Source organism: Heteronotia binoei, chromosome 5, assembly GCF_032191835.1.
Source record: "Heteronotia binoei isolate CCM8104 ecotype False Entrance Well chromosome 5, APGP_CSIRO_Hbin_v1, whole genome shotgun sequence".
Lineage (NCBI taxonomy): Eukaryota > Metazoa > Chordata > Lepidosauria > Squamata > Gekkonidae > Heteronotia > Heteronotia binoei.
In genome coordinates this window covers 32,340,367-32,356,990 of record NC_083227.1, presented here as the reverse complement: position 1 = coordinate 32,356,990, position 16,624 = coordinate 32,340,367, and the positions used below count along the sequence as shown (strand labels likewise).

At 54.8% G+C, this 16,624-nt stretch overlaps 1 protein-coding gene across 1 annotated transcript in view; it reads left to right on the top strand.

The window, feature by feature from the left end:
- Window positions 1-16,414, top strand: part of PRRC2A (proline rich coiled-coil 2A) — a 41,867-nt gene extending 25,453 nt beyond the window's left edge. The window contains exons 13-32 of the mRNA XM_060239094.1: window positions 740-957; window positions 1,227-1,572; window positions 1,743-1,953; window positions 3,008-5,086; window positions 5,923-6,170; window positions 6,674-6,798; window positions 6,888-7,017; window positions 7,431-7,516; window positions 7,647-7,889; window positions 9,425-9,610; window positions 9,743-9,820; window positions 10,503-10,671; window positions 10,752-10,804; window positions 11,827-11,915; window positions 12,136-12,394; window positions 14,485-14,583; window positions 14,671-14,889; window positions 14,977-15,065; window positions 15,475-15,568; window positions 15,672-16,414. Coding sequence (XP_060095077.1) covers window positions 740-957; window positions 1,227-1,572; window positions 1,743-1,953; window positions 3,008-5,086; window positions 5,923-6,170; window positions 6,674-6,798; window positions 6,888-7,017; window positions 7,431-7,516; window positions 7,647-7,889; window positions 9,425-9,610; window positions 9,743-9,820; window positions 10,503-10,671; window positions 10,752-10,804; window positions 11,827-11,915; window positions 12,136-12,394; window positions 14,485-14,583; window positions 14,671-14,889; window positions 14,977-15,065; window positions 15,475-15,568; window positions 15,672-15,809 — 5,159 coding nt within the window. The 3' untranslated portion in view covers window positions 15,810-16,414. The remainder of the gene's footprint in view (window positions 1-739; window positions 958-1,226; window positions 1,573-1,742; window positions 1,954-3,007; window positions 5,087-5,922; window positions 6,171-6,673; window positions 6,799-6,887; window positions 7,018-7,430; window positions 7,517-7,646; window positions 7,890-9,424; window positions 9,611-9,742; window positions 9,821-10,502; window positions 10,672-10,751; window positions 10,805-11,826; window positions 11,916-12,135; window positions 12,395-14,484; window positions 14,584-14,670; window positions 14,890-14,976; window positions 15,066-15,474; window positions 15,569-15,671) is intronic.
- Window positions 16,415-16,624: the final 210 nt, after the last annotated feature.

The window sequence follows — 16,624 nt, the reverse complement described above, 5'->3', positions numbered from 1 at the left end:
CCTCTCCTGAATTCCTGGGGAAATTTGCCGTAACAAAATAACTTGCCGTAATGAAGCTTTTCCCTCTTCTGAATTCCTGGGGAAAGAAACTAAATCTAAACATTTTGAGATGACAACACCTGCTTAAGCATGAGACTTGGCACAGGCTGCCAGCAGTACTCTTACTTTCAAAAAACCTCCCTGAACGAGTGTGTCCTCTTTCCCGTGACAAGAGTAGAACACAGGAGTTGGGGTCCTGATCAATGTTCCCTCTAAGCTGCAGAGTCTTGTGAGCAAAAATTCTACTTTGTGAGCTACTTGTATTGAATTTGTGAGCTCCTGCATAAATTATTGTGCACTGGGGCTAGTTTTCTTGAGCTAAGACAAAAATGTGTGAGCTGGAGGCTAAAAATCTGTGAGCTAGAGGGAACACTGGTCCTGATATCTGTAGGGGTGAGGAATTTGGTTGTGGAAGCCCGGCTTGATGCTTGTGTGCAGTCCCGGAAAGTAGTTGGAGCTGGGCTGTAGCTGTGGATCAGAAGGGGCTGGGAGGAAAAGTGGGAAGTGATGTGACATCACAGTATATGCTGTGCTGGCGCTCCCCCCCCCAAAAAATGCTCCCACCTTCCAGACTCCCTTCAGTTGACTATCACAGTTTGGCAGCTCAAACTAGGAGGCATGGCATGGTGGTTAAGAATGTCAGAAAGTGTGACCAGCCTACTTAGTGCTTTAGAGTATATCTCTCTCTTGTGCCTCACAGCTGAACCACCACAGGCTCCTCCCCCCAAGGAAGTGGCCGAAGTGAGGGAAGAGGCCATGCCTTTAACCGGGCCCCCTGTCCCGGCAGCCGCCGTCCCAGCCAAGGCCGAGGCCAAGGGGGAGACAATTCTTCAGCCTCGCCAGCCGCCTCCAGCTCAGACTCTAGGCTATTCCAAGTATCAAAAGTCCTTGCCTCCCCGCTTCCAGAGGCAGCAGCAGGTACGGGGGAACCAAACTGGGCTGATGGGTTTGGTAGTAGATGCTTATTTCCAGTGGGGATGGGAGAGGACCTCCCATTGCCTGTGGCAGGCAATGATGAAGCTTTTCAGACTAGAGTTTCTGACACCCCTTGATGTCCTCGCAGCTCTTTGAACAACCTGTTGCTCTGTCGTCTTCCTGTGCCGTAACGCGCAGGATCCCTGACTCGCAGGTGGCTCACTAAGGGAGCGCTGGCTCTTGTTTCTTTTCCCCTCGCTTGGCCCTTTCAGGAGCAGCTGTTGAAGCAGTGGCAGCAGCAGCAGCACAACCAGGCTCAGCCCCCGATGACGTCCTCAGCGCAGCAGCAGGTCGCCGCGCCTCCCCTGGCTGCCATGGGCCCCTCGGGCAACGTCCACCCTCAGCCTGGGCCACCGGGGCAGCAGCAAGCCCAAGCCCCGCCCCCAGCACAGCAGGCCCCACCCAAAGGCATGTACCCAGGCTCTATCGGACGGCCTCCACCTATGCCCCAGATGAACTTTGACCCTCGCTGGATGATGATCCCACCCTACATGGACCCACGCATGATGCAGGGACGGCCGCCCTTGGATTTCTATCCACCCGGGGTGCACCCTTCTGGTAAGTAGATGCAGAGCAGGCCAAAACTGGGCTGAAGATGGCTCAGGGCGGATCAGCAAGTAGGAGAGACAAGGTTAGCCAGGCTCATCGATCAACCCAAGAGGGGGCTGAGTTTGGCAGCCTGGATGAGCCATCGGCTCTGATTCATGCCCACTTTTCTCCCCCTCAAGGCCTTCTGCCCCGCGAACGATCAGACAGCGGGGGTTCCAGCTCAGAGCAGTTTGACCGCCACCCCCCCATCCTCCGAGAGCGTGGCACCCCACCGGTCGATCCCAAACTGGCCTGGGGTGGAGACGTCTTCGCAAATGCCCCCTCGAATGCAGACTCTCGACCTCAAGTAGCATCACACCGGCAGCAGGAGGAAGAGGAGAAAAGCCTGAGGTGAGCGGCTTTTTGGAAAAGGCCCTGATAAACTGGCTAGGCAGCAGAGTGAGGGACAGAAACACAAACCAGCTCTGAACTGGCCCAAGGTGCATTTTTATGGATGGAACTGGGGCAGCAAGTTATAGAGATGTGATAGGAACTAACCTAGCAACTAAAATAACATCTAATTTGTTAGCACCAACTGTATATTTTTAATTTATATTGTTTAATGGTTTTATTGATCTTACGATTGTGATCATAGTATACTATGATCTGATGTAAACCGCCCTGAGCCCGCCTCAGCGGGGAGGGCGGGGTATAAATCCAATGAAACATCAACATAACCTTCCTGGAGGGTTGCATGTGGTGTTCCCTCTAAGCTGAGTTAGTGTGAGCTAGCTTACAGATCTTTTGCTTCCAGCTCATACATTCTTGTCTTAGTTCAGAAAGAATGACCCCACAGCACACTAAATTTATGCAGTAGGTCATAACTTTAATGCTAAAAAGGTAAAGGTGGTCCCCTGTGAAAGCAGCAGTCGTTTCTGACTCTGGGGTGACGTTTTCACAACGTTTTTAAGGTAGACTTTTTACGGGGTGGTTTGCCATAGCCTTCCCCAGTCATCTACACTTCCCCCCCAGCAAGCTGGGGACTCATTTGACCAGCCTCGGAAGGATGGAAGGCTGAGTCAACCTGAGCCGACTACCTGAATCCAGCTTCTGCCGGGATCAAACTCAGGTCGTGAGCAGAGTTCAGACTGCAGTACTGCAGCTTTACCACTCTGCGCCACGGGGCTCTTAACTTTAATGCTAGTTGCTCACAAAGTAGAATTTTTGCTCACAAGACTCCTCAGCTTAGAGGAAACATTGGTTGTATGTTGACAGTTGCAACACCGCCAAGAAGGCCAACTGCAGAGGCCCTTTTGAGACACATGTTGTCACGTATGTCCTTCTTGGGCCTGGAATGTTCCCAATTCAGGGAGGAGCCCCCCTCATAGATCCAGACTCAGCCCCAGCCCAGTCGGGTGCAGCTGCAGCACAGAGACTGTACCCTTAAGCTTTCTTCTCCTTTCAGGAGCGAGACGCCTCCAGTCCGTCTGCGTGAGGCCGTCACTCCTCAGCCCTACATGGGGAACTACCAAGGCTTCTCTGAAAACGGCAATTCTGCCCCGCTGCACCGCTTCCCGGGGGATGAGTCACCCCAGCCAGGGGGACCCTGGCAAGGCAGTGTGGCCTTGACAGTACCGGCAGAGATGAGCAGAAATGGACGCCCCGAATCCCAAGTCCAGCCGCCTCGCAAAAGTGAGGAAGAGCCCCAGCTGCTGCACCGCGACCCCCCTGAAGAGATCAAGGCCATTGAGCCTCCGGTCATTCGGCCCATCGTAGCAAAGAAGCCTCCCCCAGAGCAGTCGAAAGAAGAGGCTCCGGCCAAAGAGGAGACGCGCCGAGTAGAGAAACCGCCTCAGCAGCAGCACGAGTTCCACAAGCAGCCCCGGCGCGAGTCCAAGACAGAGACACGCTGGGGTCCCCGTCCTGGCAGTAGCCGAAGAGCTGAGGAGATTGTTGGGGAGAAGGCCCCGCGGCGCGCTGGGCCGATCAAGAAACCACCTCCCATGAAGGAGGTAAAAGACGAGAGTGAGGAGGCGCGTCCCAGTGGGAAAGCCAAGGAAGGTGGGGAGCCGACAAACAGCAAGCCCGAACCCCCTAAGGAGTCCCCAAAACCGGGCAAAGAGAACAAGGCGAAGCCTGTGGTGAATGGCGGAACAGTGATGCCACCCAAAGAGCAGCAGCAGCAGCAGGGGACGCTGTCCCCAAGCCGGAGGCGCCGGGAGGGCCCTTATGAGCATGGTGGCTACACTGGCCGAGGTCGAGCCAGGGGCCGAGGAGAGTATTTTGCCCGTGGCCGAGGTTTCAGGGGTGCTTACAGCGGGCGCGGTCGAGGTGGTCGCGGCAGAAGCCGGGAGTTCCGCAGCTACCGCGAGCCTTTCTACCGGCTGGACGATGGCACCAGCAAAGTTGCTGGACAGGGCTCCACCTTCCGCCCACGCAACACCAGCGAGACCCGTAGTGAGGGCTCCGAGTACGAAGAGATCCCCAAAAGGCGGCGCCAGCGTGGCTCCGAGACGGGAAGCGAGACGCACGAGAGTGCCAGTGACGTGGCCCATTCAGACAAGGAGGTCACCAAAGAACCAGCCCCGAGCCAGCGTAACAGGGGCGCCCCCGTGACTTCGACATCAGTGCCCTCTTCTCAGCCCCCCAGCTTGCCTCGCTTTGCCGACAAGATGCCCCCACGCCTCTCAGACACGGGCTCCCGTGGGGGCCGCGTCTTCACTCCCCGGGGTGTCCCTTCACGCCGCGGCCGAGGAGGTAGCCGCGCACCCCCTGGTGGATGGAGCCCTCCGTCAAAGCCACAGCCCAACAAGAGACCAGAGAAGCAGCAAGAGGTAGCGGTGGAGCCTTTGGGAAAGGAAAAGACTTTGCCAGGACCCCCACCCATAACCCCCGAAGAACCCAGCAGCTTCCAAGCCCCACCAAAACAGCAGCAGCAGCAGCTTGGGCCCGGCCCAGACCGCAATTTTGATCGGCCTCCCCGGCGTCGCCGCCACGGGCGTTCCCAGCAGCAGGACAAGCCGCCCCGGTTCCGGAGGCTGAAGCAGGAGCGAGAGAATGCAGCCCGACTCAACGGCGAGCAGAGGGTCAGCCAGCCCTTCTCTCCCGCCCCTTCCGCCCCGCTCCCGGAAGAATCAGTTGCACGGCGGGCCACCGGCACAAAATCTCCCGATTTGTCCAACCAGAACTCGGACCAGGCAAACGAAGAGTGGGAGACGGCTTCCGAGAGCAGTGACTTCACTGAGCGCCGGGGGGGTGGCGAGAAGGAGCCGACAGCTGGCGGGCTCCCCCCCACCGCGTTTCTAAAAGGCGGCTGTTCCAGCGCCCCTTCCATGGGCGGGCGGGCCTCCAACAATGAGCTGAGCTTGGCCCAGCGCAAGGAGATGTCAAAACGCAGCTTCTCCAGTCAGCGGCCAGGCATGGACCGGCAGAACCGGCGCGTGAACCCTGGTCCTGGCGGGGGAGGCAAGGCAGGCCGTGGAGGGGCCGGCGGCAGCCGCAGTGGAGGCGACAAGAGGAGCTGGCCCTCTCCCAAGAACCGCAGGTAGGTCCTCGGAGCAAGGGATGAAGGGTTTGGAAGCACACTGTGAGAGCAGATGCTGTAGTATTGGAGGGGGGGTGGGGGTAGAGCCTGGGGAGTGAGAGACAGCAGAATGAGTAGTAAAATGGGGTAATCTCTGGAGTGCGCCTGGGGAGCATGCAGTAGCACTGGAAGAGAAAACAAAGATTGAGACGATGGGGGGGGGACATGAGGAAAGATCGATTTGGAGGACTGGATCGTGAAGGCCTTTCTACTGTGCTGCGTTAAGTAGCAAGTGCTTGGGTCGAGGGATGGTCTTCAGCAGTGGTGGCCAAACTTGCTTAATCTAAGAGCCACATAGAATAATAATCAGATGTTAGAGAGCCCCAAGATATGAATGTCAGATGTTTGAGAGCCACGAGGGAAGGAAGGAGGGAAAATAGATGAGGGGAGGAAGAGGTGGAAAGAAAGCAACTTTAACTTTAAATGCGTTCTCCAACCTACCAGCTGGCTTGACTTGGAGAAGTGATTAAAAGAGACAAATGCCTTCTCCAAGCCAGCTAACAGAGTGCTGGGGAGCACCGTCCTCCACCAGGCATTGTACAGGGGCAGCAATGCTTCCCTGCTCTTGCCTGAAATGCTTCTTCTAACAAGCTTCCTGGTTGCCATCAGTTCCACTCTTTAAAACTTACTGATCTCTGGGGTTGCCTGGATTGTTGGTCGTTTCTGCAGTAATATAGCTGCTGCGGTATAAACACCTTCAGGGAGAGGGAAAAGGGAAGAAGACTACTCCTAAGCGCTTTCTGCATCGGGAAGCATGGCACCCTCCATTTTGTAATGGTTTCTCTCTCCTCCACTAGCCGGAACACTGACGACCACTCCCCAGGCCTGAGCCTGCCTCCTGCGCCCACCACCAGCACGGTATATCGCCTGGACCGCGTCATCCACAGCGACCCAGCCGGCATCCAGCAGGCCCTAGCCGAACTGGGCAGCCGCCACACTAAGCCTGCCTCGCCCAGTCCGTCCCGGCCACTCTTCCCAGGACCCAGGGGTGGCGGTTCAGCCCTTCCTTTGGGGCGCTTTGAGAGCAGGAGTAGCAGCGGTGCAGGTAGTGTTTGTGTTCAGAGTTTAGCTGCAAGGCATAGATGGAACAGAGGTCTGTCTGTGGCTCTTAGCCCCGAGGTACAGATGGAACACTCTGTCTGGGCCAGTGACGCTCTGTATTCTTGGTGCTTGGGGGGAGCCACAGTGGGAGAGCTGCTGGAGTTCTGGCCCCGCTGGTGGACCTCCTGATGACACCTGGGTTTTGGCCACTGTGTGACCCAGAGTGTTGGACTGGGGGCCTGCTGACCTGATCCAGGATGGCTTCTCTTATGCTCTGTTCTTATAGCAGTGGGAATTGGCGGGGACAGGGGGTTCCAAGCCTTGGTGGTTGAGGCCTCAGCGCACAGTCTGAGCTTGGCTTTCTGGATCCCAGGTGCTTTCTTTTGCTTGGGTCTCTGAATTCCAGAGAGAGAGAGAGAGAGAGAGCATGTCAGAGGCTGAAATGTGAACACAGCAAGCGGGCTGCCTAACTTCCCCTCTCCCCCCCCCCTCCCCATTATCGTTCAGACTCCAGCTTCCTGGACAAGGCCCAGCTCCTCCGCTCCAGCAGCAGCTCCCTGAAGGAGGCCAGCTCGGTGAGCAGCTTTGCCTCCAAGCGCCGGGAACGGCCCAGCAAGCCAGACCTGCAGCAGGTGAGCCTGAGGATCCCCCAAGGGAACTGTCGGGAGGGGAGAGATTGCCGAGTTTCCTTGCCTGACTCCCTTTTCTGTCTGTCTGTCAGGAGCCCCTGGCCTTCCCCAGGGATCCAGCCTTCACAGCCCCCAAGGAGCAGGCCCCAGGGGAACCCCGCAGTAGGAGCGTCCCGGTGACAGAGGGGCTTGCCCCGCAGATCTGGAGTCAGTTGAATTCCAGTGAGTTGTTCGGATGTGGTGGCGTGCAGGGGTCACAGTGCCCCTTCCTCTGGGAGGGTGAGGAAGGGGGCGTGGGGGGGGGCACAAGAGTGCTGATTTAAGGTACAGACTACTCTCCATGGGGAGGGGTGGGGGAATTGTTCCAAGATTGTCTTGGATGGACTTTTCCTGTGGAAGAGTTGGGCTGGAACAAAGTGGAGATTTTGGCACAGGTTGGTGGCTGATAGAACAATGATGCCTTCCATGAGAGGCTTGGAAGGGGATCAAGAATGAATGAAGGTGCCTGGGATTGAAAGCTGCCTGAGTAGCTGAAGCAAAACTGGCTGCCTCAAGGAGGGCAGGGTTTGTTTGAGAACACCCTAAAAGGGCAAGTTAGCAGCACCTTCGTCACGCTGCCCGTGTCCCTCCTGCAGACTCGTCCCGGAAGAGCTACCGGCCCGCCTCAGTGGAGCCCTGGATTGACCCGCTGAATGCCTTTGAGGAGGCTGCCAGCACAGAGGTGAGGAGTTGTTAGCAGCTGTGCTGCTTTCCAGGAATTGACCAGGTGGGCGTTGTGGTGGGATGGGGAGGTGGCAAGACGCGACCTCTAGTCTTAATATTTCTGACGCCTCCCCACTGTCCTTGCCCAGATGAGCCTTTCTGACAGTGGTGTGGACCTCAGCAGTGACTCCCAAGTCTCCTCAGCCACCTGTAGCCAGCGCAGTTCTCCTGATGGGGGCCTGAAGGCCACACCAGATAGCGGGGCCAAGCGCGGTGGAGCTGCCAGCAAGCACGATGAGAATGCACCGTCTGTTGGGCCAGAGGGAGTGGAACCTAAGGAACAGAGAAGACGGCTCCCGGCCAGAGACTCCGGTCTGCTCAAGGAGAATCAGGTCTGGAGATTGTTCTGGGCTCGCACCAAAGCCTAGTCCCCCTGCCCCTTCCCCCTTGCTGGGTTCCTTGAGAAAGTGGCCTGTGCTCCAGCCATCTCTTTGACTAACAAGTGTGACTTGCTGTAATGGGGACAGTGAGGAACGGTGGCTCAGTGGTAGAGCAACTGCTTGGTAAGCAGAAGGTCCCAGGTTCAATCCCAGCATCTCCAACTAAAAAAGGTCCAGGCAAATAGGTGTGGAAAACCTCAGCTTGAGACCCTGGGGAACCGCTGTCAGTCTGAGTAGACAATACTGACTTTGATGGACCCAGGATCTCATTCAGTAGAAGGCAGCTTCATATGTTCAGTGGCCCTTGACTCAGGTTTCAGCACATTCTGAAGGGACAGTGTTGTATCTGTCTTGTTTCCCTCATCCTCCTTGGCTCAGAGATCATGCAGAGCGTTCCATTGGCATGTCTGATCACAGCGTCTGCATTCGGAACTGTTCCTTTGATTTCTCTGACCTTTCCTTTGTCACTCCTGCTTTGGTTAAGAGATGCTGTAGGGTGCAGGCCACAGCTTTCTGCTGTACCCCCATCAGTACTTAGACTCCTTGGGAAGGTCTGGGGGCGTGGGAAGGAGAGGGGCTGCTTTTGCTTGAAAGGGGAGAGCATTGGGCTCCTACAAGACACGCCCACTCGGATCAGTTCTGCTCTCCCAGTGAGACTCTTCAGGTGATGGGAGGGGGTCGAGAGCCGCAAGGATTGGGCTGTGCCTGCCCTCTCCTGAGCAAGCCTTCCAGTGGCCAGAGAAGCAAGCCCCTTTTGTTGCTGCAAGTGAAGTCTCTCTGTCCAGCAGCTCCATGCAACGGCAGTGCTTTTGTAGTACAGAAGAGGAAACTTGATTCCTCCTCTGCAGGTTTCTCGTGGTCCTCACCCTGTTCAGAGGTTTGGCCCGGGGATGAGGATTGGGATGGGCACGGGTTTGTGCACATTGTCAGCACTTTAGAAGAGAAAGCGACAGAATCAGATCACTGTCTGCATCAGCCCAGATTGCCACTGCTTAATCCTTGTGGGGTAGGCTCTGTTAATTTCCTGGAAAGAGGCAGTGAAGGTCACCGCCATTGCAAATCGTGTTGAATCCCAGCTTCAGACTAACCAAGTCATTGTCCACATGCTGTAACTATAAAGGCTGATGATGATAAAATAACTGTGCCATCAGCCTATCAGTTCTGAACAGCTGGATGACGAAGCAACCCCTAAAGACTAGGAGCCTGTGGGGCATCTGGCTGAAGATCTCAGGAGATCAGATCTTGTGGCCAGTGGCTTTTTGCCTGTTTGGGCAGAATCTCAGCATGCCCTTAGAGAGCTTGTGAACTATAAAAAGGCTGATGATAAAAACCAGCGGAGTTGATGCTGAGCGCTTAATGTGCACTAGACGAAAGCTTACCCATCATTGACAGCTTCCAGGTTGGCCTTAAAGGTCCCCATGTGAGGAAGGATGTGTTAGTGGCCTGTATAGATGTGCTCCTGATTCTCTCCGTGCTTCTTGCTGTAGGTGAGCAGCTCCCCCGAGCCGCCCCATGATCACCCACCCCCCAGCGCCATTGGCACCGAGCGTTCTCAGCGAGCGGAGAAGGCCAAAGACGGCACCGAAGGGATGGGTGTGGCCAAGTCTGAGCCCAGCCCCCAGTTGGAGACTCTCGGGGCTGGCCCGCCCATCCAGTTTGGAGCCAGCGACAAGGTATGTGCACAAGCTGGGAGCCCAGGAGAGGCAGTGTTTCTCAGTATTTGGTATCAGTGATGCTGCAAGTCTTGTGAATGAGTGGAAGGTTCCTGGCCTCAAGTTCCCCCCTCTGGCTTTCTGCCCCTTCAGGAGACAGACCTCCGCTTCATGGTGAGCGAAGGATCAAAAACAGACAAAGAAGAGTTGCACCAGGCACTTGCAGAGGGGGTAAGCGGCAGAGCAGAGACCGTGGAGGGTGACGAGGAGTGAAATCTCCCCGCCCGTCTGGCCTCTGACTTGGAGTGCTGGAAAAGGGTGACGCTTTCCTGGCATAGGACAGCCCCGTGAGTGACACTCATTGCCCAGGGAAGAGGGGCTGGAGGGCTGCGTCTGTTTGTGGAGGCATCCCTTCCATCACTTAGATTGAGCTCCAGCAGCAGGCAAGCTGAATTAAGGGAAGTCTCTGTAGAATTGAGGCAAAGCTCTTGCGGGGGGGCGGCGGGGATGGCAACAGAAGCGGCTTTTCCTCAAAAGTTCCTTCTGTTGTCTGTAGGGGACAGGGCCCCATCAGTGATTTTTTTTTAAGGACCAGGAGGCTTGAAAACAGGGCAGGCAGCTCCAAGAGGAAAACGTAGCAAGTTTTTCTCCCTCTGCTATCCAAGGAGCCTGGTAGACTGTGTCTCCTTCCCCACCCCTTTTATCCTCCCAACAACCCCGCGAAGTAGGTAGGCTGCGAGATGGAGACACACCGTATGTGCTGGTGTGTGGGGAAGGTCCCCTGGGACCTTCTGCGCTCTCGGCCATATCGGCTTTCATCAGTTGAGTTTTTGTAAAAAGGACGTGGGGAGTCGAGGGCTTGACTGTCCCTTCGCCTGTGTGTTGCATCACCCCTTCCTTCCTTCCTTTGCAGCTGACCTCGGCCCACAGGGAGTGGGAGCTGCTCCCTCCGGCACCCCCCAGCCACAGGGCATCCCCCGAGGTGCCTCCCAGTCGCTCCTGTGAGCCCAAGCCTTTCCCCGTTGCCCCGGTGGCTGCCTCCTGTCTCCACGGACTGCTGGCAGACACGTCTGTGTTCTCAGGTATGGGTTGGAAGGAGGAGGGGGCCTCACGGCGGGGCTTCCAGCCAGACGGAAACCTGACTGTCTGCTTCTCTCTGCAGGCGAGAGGAGCCAGGGCCAGCGACTTTATCCAGAGCTGTTTTATGGGAACCAGGTAAGTGCCTGGGCAGTGGCACAGGTGTGCTCTCTGGGGGCAGGGGGTGACAGACAGTTTCTAGTTCCACCCTCCAGGCATCCTCATAAATCCCTGCCTGCAGCAGGAGTAGGCAGATACTAAGCATCATCAGCCAATGAGAGACTGCGGAGTCTCTAGGGGAAGGTGGGAGGAGAGCTAAATGGAGGGAAGGTCTGTCAGTTGCCTGAGTCAGGGCTTGGGAAGGGGACAAATTGTTTTAATTTAGTATAGGTAGGCTGTTAGGCTTCGCCTTTTGAAGAAAAGGAACCTGGATATCCTTAACAGAGGGGTACATAGGGCTAAAGAGACTGGAATAGGGCAGGTTTCCCAGGTTATCTTTGGAAAAATGGAGGGCTAGGGACTTGTTGAGAGGATTGAGGGACAGAGGATTGAGATTGATAAATCACCTTTATAGAAAATCTTTTTTAGCATCTAATATGTAGATTTAAATTGTTTTTGTGTGTTATTCTTCTATAATAGTAATTTGAACTGTTGTTTACCATGATTGTTCGCCGCCCAGAGTCTGCTCGCGGAGTGGGCAGCATATAAATACAAAGTAAATAAATAAATAACTCTCCCAAGAGACAAGCAAACCCTATTTCAGTTGGCTGGGATTCTTGGGTTTAAGGTGGAATTCCATAAGAAACCATAATTTTCCTTCACTCTGACAGAAACAACCTGTCAGTCCACTCAAGCTGTCAGTGCATGAAGCTGTAATTGTTTACGTTTGGGGGGTTTTTTTGTTGTCCTGCCCCATCATTTGTCATGCTCCTTGTCACATCCACCAAACCGCTAAGCGATGAGTCCTTCGAAAGAAAAGACAAACTCATTTTTTTGTGTGTTGTCAAAGGAAGGGCTGCTGGGGAGCAGGCTATAAATGCTTATAGGCTGGAGCATCTATTGTGGAAGCCAAGGGAGGGCCGTCAGGCTGGTTTAGGGTAGAGGAAAGAAGCGGTTGGGGGCACCAGCACTCAGGTCTCCACCTTCTCCCCTCTCTGCAGGTCCCCACCACCCAGCTTGAGTCGCAGCTCCACAGTGCCGGAGGCGGGAGCAGCTTCCGCCCAAACACCCCTTCTCTGCACACTTACAGGTATGGGCGGCTTTTCCTGCCCAGCACTCTCCTGGGAGGTGAGGGGAGGAGCATGTCTGCACTTGGCATTGTTGCCCCAGGCTTGTGGGGAGGGAGGGGTGGGCACCCCTGTGGGAGGCACCTGTAGAAACTGCTGCTTCTTTTACAAGGATGCCATCCTGGGGGGAGCAGACTCCCTGCTCTTCCTCCCTCCTGAATTTCTCGCGGTCTCTTCCGCTAGATCTCAGCACCTCTACCTGCAGCCCAGCCCGGCCCCCACCTCTCCAGCTCAGACGGCAGCCGGTGCTGTGCTGCCCAGCTCCGCCTTGCTCTCAGGGGTGGCCCTGAAGGGCCAGTACGTGGAAATTTCGGCCCTGCAGGCGGCGGAGCTCCCCAAGCTGCCAGCCACAGGCTTGCTGTACCAGGCACCCCCGCCCTCCTTCATCTACAGCTCGGCCTTCTGTGGCAGTCAGCTGGCTCCGGAGCAGGCCCTGCTTCAGGTACTGCAGCAAACAGGGAAGGGTGGGGAAAAGGAGGGTTTAAAAAAAAAACTGGCAGCAGTGTTTGAATCTGTTGTTGAGGGGTGGGGTGGCCTAGCAGAGGGAGGACCCCTGGTGTTGTCCAGGGATCAGCAACCACTGAAGCCAGAATTTGGGGACAGGGCAAAGTTGGGCTTGGGTGGATAGCGCTTGGCAAAGCCAGTAGCTGGCCAGTATTTAGATATTGGATCTATATCCTGCCCTATACTCTGAATCTAAGACTGTGGTCCCACACCCCGAATAATTCACTTTCAATCCACTTTCAATGCACTTTCCAACTGGATTTTGCAAGTTCACAGAGTAAAATCTAGTTGTAAAGTGGATTGAAAGTGCATTATTTAGTGTGTGTGATCCCAGCCTAGGAGTCTCAGAGCGGTCACAACCTCCTTTATCTTCCCCACACATACACACACACACACACACAACAGACGCCCTGTGAGGTAGGTGGGGCTAAGAGAGCTCTTATAGCAGCTGCCCTGTCAAGGACAAGCTCTGTGATAGCTATGGCAGACCCAGAGCCATTCCAGCAGCTGCAAGTGGAGGAGTGCGGAATCAAACCCAGTTCTCCCAGATAAGAGTCTGCAGACTTAACCACTACACCAAACTGACTTGCATAAGAACATAAGAGAAGCCATGTTGGATCAGGCCAATGGCCCATCCAGTCCAACACTTTATATATACACACACACTGTGGCTAATAGCAACTGATGGACCTGTGCTCCATATTTTTATCTAAACCCCTCTTGAAGGTGGCTATACTTGTGGCTGCCACCACCTCCTGTGGCAGTGAATTCCACATGTTAATAACCCTTTGGGTGAAGAAGTACTTCCTTTTATCCGTTTTAACCTGTCTGCTCAGCAATTTCATCGAATGCCCACGAGTTCTTGTATTGTGAGAAAGGGAGAAAAGTACTTCTTTCTCTACTTTCTCCATCCCATGCATTATCTTGTAAACCTCTATCATGTCGCCCCGCAGTCGACATTTCTCCAAGCTAAAGAGTCCCAAGTGTTTCAACCTTTCTTCATAGGGAAAGTGTTCCAGCCCTTTTATCATTCTAGTTGCCCTTTTCTGCATAGTCTAGGTTCAATTTTTTTCCCTCCATCTTTGAACAATGTTGTGCAGTTGGAGGTACACTTTCCATAGAGAGAAGATCTGGGTTTGGATCTCCACTCAGCCAGGAAATATTTGGGGGACGTTGGACTGCCACTGCTGTTTTGAAAATTACTAGGCTCTCTTTCCATTAATGGAATAGTCCAGGCGTCTTACAGATAGAGAAACACAACATATGATAACAGTTGAGAGTTGCTAGGTGTTACCCATTCAGACAGACTTGGGTTGGGTAGCCATGTTGACCTGAAGCAATAATAAAGCTTAATTAAGACCAGCTAAGTTTAATGTAGACACTTCAGCTCCAGACACAAGTCTTACTTCTCGCAGGGTGTTCTGGAAGAAGGGGTCTTGGAAGGCTTAACATAAAGCAGGCTGGGAGGCATTAGGAAGGCTGCTATGAACCCTTTGGAGGAAGAGTGGGATTGAACAACATAGCAACTTTTCATGGAAAGTGAGAATTTAAGATTTTAGGGATTATGCCAAGCAGTCACAACCAAATTAGTTCCGTTGTCTCCAGAAGCAAATTGTTCCTCTCTTTCTGCAAGGTAGGCCTGTGCAAATAGCTTGGTGCTGAGTCCCACCTGGAAGGAGCTGATGCCCCTGGCCTTGCCTGTTTGTAGAAATAGAAGGCTCACACTGTGCTTGTCTCTCTTGTGTCCTGCTGGGGCAGGAAAGAAAAATTCAGAAGCAGCTTTTGGGTTGAATCGGCTGACATTTTGCTTAACGGAGCCTCCTTCCACTATGGTTTAAGGGGCGAAGTGGTATGCAAGAACTGATAGTGTTTGAATCTGTTGATGGGGAGGGGCCTGGCAGAGGGAGGACTCGAAGCAGCTCAACGGGGGGGGGGGTTCAAAGGTTGTGATGATGTCGTGGTCCAGCACAGGTCCCCTCCTCCCCATCCCGTTTGCCGTGACACCCTTGTGGCTTGTGCTTTTGACAGGTACGCCAGGAACTCGCCTCTCCCTCTGAATTCTACCCAGCCCCCCTGGGGCAAGGCAGCCAGAGCAATTTCCTGACAGCCACAGCTCCTGCTCAGCAGGTGAGCTCATCTCCCACCTTGTGTGCAGCAGGGGAGGGCCTGCCCCTGCCTCTTCACCCTTTACTGAGTCTCTCTCTCCTCCTCCAGGTGCTGTTGCCGGTGGTGGAGCCCCCCCAGCTGCCCCCCGTGGTGAACTTTGGCTCTCTGCAGCAGGGGCCACCTGCTGCCCCTGCACCGCCACCGCCTCCCCCCATGCCCTTGGTGCCTGTGGCCACCCAGGCCCTGCGGCCTCCAGGACAGCTGGCTGGGCGCCTCGTCTCTCCGGCCATGCGGGCCTTTCCTCATGGCGCAGTGGGCCGCGGCGAGGTACCAAAGGGAGCGAGAGGGTGGGGAAGGCAGGGGGAGGGATGGGTCTTGCAGCCTCGCCTTCTGGTGACCCCTTTTCTCTCCCAGCTTCACACTCTGGAAATGAAGCCGCTGCAAGACTACAGGAAGCTCAATGGCCTGGGGTCTGCGGGGGCCCGACCCCCCTCTGGAGGCAGGTGAGTGGGGGGAAAGCGGCCAGCAAGGGACTCCTTTGCTTCTCCTCACAACAGCCCTGTGAAGAGGTTAGGTCATGTGTGGCTGGCCCGAGGGGCACCCAGAATCCTCCCATGCTAGATGGAGGCGTCCAGATCTAAGTCCAGCCCTCCAATGCAGAGCCCCCACCGTGGGCACCTTTGGAGTTCTAAACCAACATGGTGGGCACAGCCACACAAGGCCTACCACAGGTGGAACCTGCCACAGAACGTTTGCCACTGCTTACTTTCAGACCCACCCTCAGTGACTGAAATGGCATCATTTTTGAAACTCTTCCCAGGCAGTCAAATCTCCAGTCGCTAAGAAGCCTGGCTAACTGGGTGGGTTTTACGAGAACTCCTTGCTCCTGGTTAAGATTTTTCTCCCCCACAGGCCTTTTGCTGGAGGCTTCAATGCCCGTCTGAAATCCCCCGGGGCTGCTTACGGTGGCATTTTCCGTGCCCAGCGCTTTGAGGTCTACCAGCAGGTGAGAAGATAGGGGAGCGCTCTTAAGGAAGGAGCTGTGGTGGAAGCTGTGTGCACGGGCCTTTCCCCGCTGACCTTCCCCCCCGCCCTCCTTTGTCCCACAGTCCGAAGTCCTTCGCTGGACCCCTCGTGCCTGGGAGCGAGCAGCTCAGCCCCGTGATGGAGCTCCAGCCCGCCGCCTCGAGCCCGAGGTCCGCCCCCACGCCGACAAACCAGACCCTGGGTTCTCCAGCCACCACTAGCCCAGGATGCTGACTGACCCCCCCTCTCTCCTCTTTGGTTCTGTTAGGCCCTCCCCCTTCCGAGTGGGGCCGGGCTGTTTGTGGGGGCTCATTCCTCTTCTCTTCTTGGTGTATCCTGAACATCTGGGGTGTCTCCTTAACTCCCTTCCTGTTTATGTGAGGGGTGACACTGGAATTGCCCCCCGGTTAGGGGTGTTAGAAACTTAGTGGGGTGCTCAGAGTGGAATTGGGAGGGGGGGCAAGGATCAGGATTTTGGGAGGCTCCCAGCTGAATGTATTTTTGCTTATTATCCTTTGGTTTCACCTGAGTTTCATTTTTTTTTTCCTGGCTGGGGCCCGCATTGCCCTTGGATCCGAGGGGAGGAGCTCCAAGGTGTGGAGTGTAAATATATATAAATATGAACCTTTGAGGTCTTGCCTCTTCCCCCTTCGGTTGGGGCGGGGGAGGCTAGGCTAGGAGCCTGCCCTCCTCTGCCTCTCCATTTCCCCTGAGTTTGAAATAGGAAGCGTTGCGTTTTTAAAAAAAAAGGTGGTCGAGCTGGTTTGTTTAATAAATAAAACCAAAAAAAAATTGTTTAAAAAAAACCAATAAAATAAGAAGTCAAGGCTGGCGGGAGTGCTTGTGTTCTGCTTATGCTTTTGCAACCAGAGTTGTGTTTGAATAGGATTGTTCCCGTCTGGATTCTGATAGGCATTTTCTGAAATAAGCTTCTGCATGGAAAATCTATAGTGAAGAGGCCAGCATGGGGAAAAGACTCCCTATGACTGGAGACGTTAAAACTCTTGATTTAATAGTCTATAGTAAGGTGCCTTTT